The 6490-nt window shown below is 36.1% G+C and overlaps 1 protein-coding gene across 1 annotated transcript; it reads left to right on the top strand.

Annotated features, from left to right (window-relative positions):
- The first annotated feature begins 782 nt into the window (after positions 1 to 782).
- LOC105055629 (polcalcin Phl p 7) lies at positions 783 to 1415 on the top strand. The gene has a single exon (XM_010937524.4). The coding sequence runs from the start codon at positions 946 to 948 to the stop codon at positions 1207 to 1209; it is 264 nt and encodes an 87-aa protein (XP_010935826.1). The 5' UTR covers positions 783 to 945; the 3' UTR covers positions 1210 to 1415.
- The last annotated feature ends 5075 nt before the right edge of the window (positions 1416 to 6490 follow it).

Genomic DNA, 6490 nt, shown 5'->3' with positions numbered 1-6490 from the left:
ACCCAGGAGCACGGCGCTAAAGGACTCTTCACTGGTGCTGCAAATGAGTCGGATAAACTCGTGACTCAACTAAACATGATCTGATCTCTTGGATCTGTAGTTGTGTCTGAACTGTTTGATCTGATTCCTTGGATTTGTGGGTAGTTCTAAATAATGATCCATTGGGAAAACTGGCAGGGTTTGGACTAGGTTTGCAGACTTGGGGGATCGCTCGCATCTAAAATGTTTCAATCATTCCTAACCCCTTTATCACCCACTTTGGATCTGCATATTGTAATTGAAGCTGTTGAATTAGTTGCAGCATAACGAAGATTGTACCATTATTAATAGCATTACATACGGATAAACCTCTTTTAATTCTCTCAACTTGTTATCCATGCAGACATTGAGCAATAGTATACTTTTCTTCCACCTAAACTTAGATTTGACCTGAGCCAAATCCAAATCTATTAGCTTAGATTTGGGTCATGCTTGACCTGTCTCGGCTCGAATGATCTGATGGATCTAAAGTATTTTCTATTCCAAATTAATCTGGTCAACCAAATAGATCTAAACCTATGACAGAAAACAAAAGCAGGACGTGTTGACCACCTGTTTGCAAGCCTACCTCTTATAAATCTAGTATATCAAAAACACATGTCGGAACACATTGGGCAGCCATATTTGCATATCGGCAACAAAAAAATATACTATAAAAAAGGCAAAAAAAAAAAAAAAAAAAAAAAAAAAAAAAAAAGGGAAGAAGAAGAAGAAGAAAAATTCTATGCTTCAAAACGAAAACCCCGCGTCAAAAGGGAGATCCAACTATTTCTCCTACATTCCCTGCCTTCGACTACATGCCCCTGCTTACCACCTACTGTCTGTCACCACCCCAACTCCCAGGGCGCCAGACGCACCTAGAGATAAAAAGAAGAAAGAAGAAGAAGTTACTCCCAGTCCACTGCCATGGATAACAAAGATAAGATGGGAGAAGTGACACCAGAGATGGAGAGAATGTTCAAGCGCTTCGACACCAATGGCGACGGGAAGATCTCATCAGCCGAGCTCGGGGAGGCCCTCCGCACCCTTGGCTCCACCTCCACTGATGAGATCCAGCGCATGATGGCCGAGCTCGATACCGATGGCGATGGCTACATCGACTTCAACGAATTCTCCGCGTTCTGCCGTGCCAATCCTGGTCTCATGAAGGATGTTGCCAAGGTCTTCTAGACTCGTTCTCATTCTTATTCCTTTTCCTTTCTTTTTCCCTTCTTTTTCTCTTTCTTTTTGAGTTTTCTCATTCTTTTTTCTATCAAGAAGTCTCTCTGGCCTTGCATATTAAGTTGATCATGTCATGATGATTTGTGGAACTCATTAGCTTAATCTGCTCTGTCATGAAAAGTTGTGATCAAACATTTGACTCTGCTTTGCTTAAACTCAGCTCATTTAGCCCTTGTGTAGTCTAAAAGTGATGTTGGTCTCTTGTTGGGTCTGCATGGCTTTTGGTTGTGCTTCCAATCATTTCAAAAAAAAAAAAAAAAAACCAACAACAACAACAACAATTGATGCACTGTCACGTCCGGTGTGATTTTGTCACAGAAACGAGGTTAAACATACTTAGTAACGATATACTAGATCTTAGAATGTATGCTTCATGCAATTATCCGGCACAAGACGCTATTGATCCATTGGTTGGCAGTGGATTGCGACACTCCCGCAGTATCTCCACGGGACGAGGAATAAAAAGAAAAGATAAAAGTGAAATCTGTATAAGACAAAATAAAAAAATTAACCACGGCTGTTTTTTTTGGTGATAAACCACAGCCGTTCAAATGCACGTTTTGAGGTCTAATTAATACTTGGACCAGGTCCAAGTGGACCGCGACAAATCCCACCGTGGATAACACGCCACGTTACCCTTTGTACGTCACCATTTTCCGATTACGTACTATCTACCGTGCATATGCTCCGAGATTGGTCCAGGTCCACTTGGACCTGGTCCATGCAATGATTTTCGCGTTTTAAGGTGGGCATTCTCGAGCGATGGGCAGAAAGAACGTGTGGCAAGGCTCCTACGTGGCATCGGATATTGGGAGAAAAAGAAATTCTTTGTGCACCACGGATGGCACAGAAATCCGACATAAAACGTGTCATCTTATTTGATTAATCTACATGATTATTATTTTTTAATATATATTTAATATCAAAAGATCAATTTTTTTTAAAATTTTTTTTTATGCACCATAGATAGTATAGAAATTCGACGTAAAGTATATCATCTTAGTCAATTAATTTATATAATTATTAATTTTTAATATATATTAAATATCAAGAGATCATTTTTTTCGTTTAAAATTTTATATGTTAAAAATTTGGATAAACTAATGAAAATTCTCCATTTGAATTTAAACTTAAAAGTAGCTCTCCAGTTGAGTTTTACTTAAAAGCAGCTTCCCAATTAGCATAAATGATCAAATTATTCTTGCAGTTATAAATCAATACTGTGATATTAGAAAATAGTACTGTCTTATTATAAAATAATACTATCTTAGTGTAAAACAATACTGTCTTATTATGATGTAAGGGTATTACAAAACAGTACTTCCTTATTATAATACAGTACTGCTTTATTATAAAACAGTACTGTCTTATTGTAATATAACACTGTTATAAAATAGTATTATTTTATTATAAAATAGTATTTCTGTATTATAAAATAACACTGCGATATTAGAAAATAGTACTGTCTTATCGTAAATCAGTACTGTGTTACGTATTATAAAACAATACTGCGATATTAGAAGATAGTATTATCTTATTATAAATCAGTACTACGTTATTGCAAAATAATACTGTCTTATTGTATAACCGTATAAGGGTAAGGGTATAACAGTCATTTTAGTTAGAAATAGAGAGTTGCTTTTAATTTATGTTTGGAATGGAGAGCTACTTTTAATTTAAACTCAAGTAGGGAGCTGCTTTTAATTTGAAACATAAAATAGAGATTTTTGTCTAGTTTACTATAAAAATTTTCTTACTCTTTGAAAAAAAATTATGATATTCTGTAACGTATTATAGCCCAGAATATCATACTTTATAGGGGTGACAATCGAGTCGGATTAGATCATAAACCTATCGGGTCAAATATGGATCAAATTAAAAAATATTAAATTTGAATTCGACTTATTTATTAAACAGGTCAGATTTTCAAATCTGAACCTGATCTATTTAATAAATAGGTCATCCAATCTGATCCGTTTAACATATTTATTAAATAGGTAACTTGAACCAACTTAAAAAAAAAAAGGTCCAACCTGTTTGCCACCCATTTTTTCTAAAAAGAAAGCAACAGAAAAAAAAAAAATTCTCACGGCTCTACCCGACCGCATCTCCATTCCTCTCTGCCCTGGCCATGCTCCGGCTGCATCTCCATCCGACTGCTCTCGTCGCTGATACCTGGGAATAGGCACGCTTCGCCTCCTGATGGGAATCTGATCAATAACAGAGGCAAAGAAATCCGAAGAAGATGAAAGATAGATGAGGGCCTCGCGCCTCTTATCTTCACTCCAACAAAGAATCATCGATAAATCATGAGCACAATCAATGAAAGATTAAAGGAAATTTGAGAGATTTCTCCTGATGATCAATCGAGATTAAGGGCAATTCGAGTGATTCAGATATAAGGGAAAAGGGGAGGGATTTATAGAGGAACTGCCACGCTTCACCTCATGCTCCTCCACGTCGGGGAGCTCGTGGTCTTGTCCTTCCTGTTGACTCGTGGATGCTTGAAACCCACTGCTGGAGATGTTGGGGGAGGCGAAGGCCGCCACCGCCGCTGTCGCTACCACTACCGTCGGAAGGAGGTCAAGGAAGAGGAGGATTGGGATCATGTCCGAGCAAGAGGAGGATTGGGACTGGAGGCCTTATTGCTTGCTGGAGAGAGCTGAATGCAGCACAGGGGAAGAAGGGAAGCGGAAAAAATAAAAGCCCTAACCTCGATTTGAGACCACCATGGAAAATTGGGACGTGATGTACATTTTAAAATAAAAAATTTAGGATTCTTCTCATTGTCAACGCTTCTAGCCCATTTAAATGGCCCATTAATTTGATTTGATACATTAAAATATTAAACTGGTTAAACAAGTTAGACAGGTTAAGAAATTGAAACACAAATCCGACCTATTTAATAAATAGGTTAAACAGATTGACTAGTTTACGATCCAAACTTGTTTAAGCCAAATCCAAATCTATTTAAGGCAAGTCGAATGCGGATTGGGTTGGCGGGTTAGGTCATATTTTGTCACCCTTAATAATATAGCTTAGGATATGATAATATGGAAGGGGCATTTTTATCCAACTACTTTTCAATGCGTATTTAATGCCTGCAGATCAGCTTTTTCATTTGAAAATTTTGAATGACAAAAATATTTCTATTTAAAAAATTATGACATCCTGTGCATATTATGACATCCTGCATTATATAATGACATCCTGTGGACAAAAATTATGACTTTCTAGACGCAGAATGTCATAATTTTATCAAAGAATATGGATATTTTCATCATACAAAATTTTTAAACGAAAAAACTGATTTGCAGGCATTAAATGTACGTTGGAAAATAGTGACTACGTGGACCAATCGGATAAAGCAGTGCACTTCAGTCGGATTTTCTACACCACTTGTGGTGCACAAAGAATTTACCTAGAGAGAAATTCTTTGTACACCACCTACAGTGTAGAAAATCCGATGTGGAGTGCAACACCTCATCCGATTGAACCACATAGCTATCATTGTTCAGTATGCATTTAATACCCATTTAATGTCCGTAGTTTTATTTTTTTGTTTGAAATTTTGAATGACAAAAATATCTCTTTTCTTCATAATTTTTTCAATGACGAAAATACCCTTTCCTCTTTATGATATCCTGTGAAAAAATTATGATATCCTGTGTAGAAAGTCATAATTTCAACGCAGGATGCCATAATACCGGCACAGAATGTCATAATTTTTTCGAACGAAAAGAGATATTTTCGTTATTCAAAATTTTAAACGAAAAAATAGAATAATAGATATTAAATATGTATTGAAAAATAATAGCTACATGATCTACCAGAGACCGCAAGTGATGTATAAAATTTTTTTTTGAATATAGAATAGGACTAGGAGTTTGTTTGGGTTTGGCTTGGGCTAAATTTAGTCTATGAGCAATTCTTTATGTATCGCACGTGATGCAGAAAATTGAGCACCACATGAGGTGATTTGACGCAGGTCCAGAGATGTCGATAAAAATTTTATTTTATTTTTTTTTAGTTTCATACCAGAGCGAATCATGGTGTGTGATGCAAAAAATTTCGCTTCAGCCTATATTACGCGCTTCGTAAAAGGTGGCCCCAAAAAAAGGCATTTTGTAGTCAAGGATTTAAGGACGGCCTGGGCTCAAACACGGTTGTGGTGGACATACTGAGTCCATTTATGATTCAATCATCACATGTTTAGGGACACAATATTACTTGAAATTAATCTTAAAAAATCCAACGTAAGATTCCAAACATGTATGTAATTGCACCTCAGAAATGTCCAAACATATTAATGATGATTAGTGCTCAGATAATGACTCATGACAAGGTAATGAGGGACATCCATAAACATGGGGCGGACGCTGGAGGTAAAGAAAGGGCAAAATATGCATGCCTGGACGTCTCATGGGTCAATTTTCTTGTCATTTAGTTGCCAAGTGGCCAGAGAATCCCTCTGTCACACGAAGAGGCCAAACAAAAGTCATCAGAAGATCTGTTGTTTGCCTTGTCCCTGGGAATCAACCTTCTAACCAACTAAATGATTGGAGGATATTGGTATCTTCCAAATTTCATATGAAGCCCCAAAGTAGCGAACTCAATTTTATTCTGAGTAAAGGCAAACGCTATTATTGTGACAACTTAAGAAGGCCTACAATGAGTATAAAAATAAAATAAAAATAAAAATAAAAATAAAAAAAATAACCAAAAAGAAGAAGGGAGAAAAACTGAAAAGGAAAGAGTTATGATCATACTGTAACACTCAGAAGTTCACTAAAGAAGACCAGCTAGAAGATATTATTTAGGTTTCTTTGTCTTTATAAGCATCCAAGATCTATCCAATGCATAATCATTGTAGGAATAAACATATGTATGATTCTTATATGCTCTTCTCGTTTAATTCTTGATGTTCTCAATAATTAACTATCTAAATCTATTCAAATAGAATTATAAGTACCATTAATTTGTGGTTAGCATAAATGGGCTTGTGCAGTTTTCTTAGGTTACATCAGTTAGCTTCTGCTTTGAAATCATTCGTAGCAACTCATGTCTTCATCCAAAAAGATTAGTTAAAAAATATTATTTAGATTTTTTGATTTTACATGAGTATGCAAATTTATTTCATGCATAATTAGTGTAGGACCAAGCACACATCTATATGGATTCTCATATATGCAATTTTTATCTAATGTCTACAATCTCATAGGGCAGCTTC

This window comes from Elaeis guineensis, chromosome 12 (assembly GCF_000442705.2).
Source record: "Elaeis guineensis isolate ETL-2024a chromosome 12, EG11, whole genome shotgun sequence".
Classification (NCBI taxonomy): Eukaryota; Viridiplantae; Streptophyta; class Magnoliopsida; order Arecales; family Arecaceae; genus Elaeis; species Elaeis guineensis.
Note: the sequence above shows the minus strand (reverse complement) of the source record. Positions and strands in the feature narration are given on the sequence as shown.

Coding starts and splice junctions, on each gene's coding strand:
- LOC105055629 (XM_010937524.4), top strand. CDS start 946: ATGGATAACAAAGATAAGATGGGAGAAGTGACACCAGAGATGGAGAGA.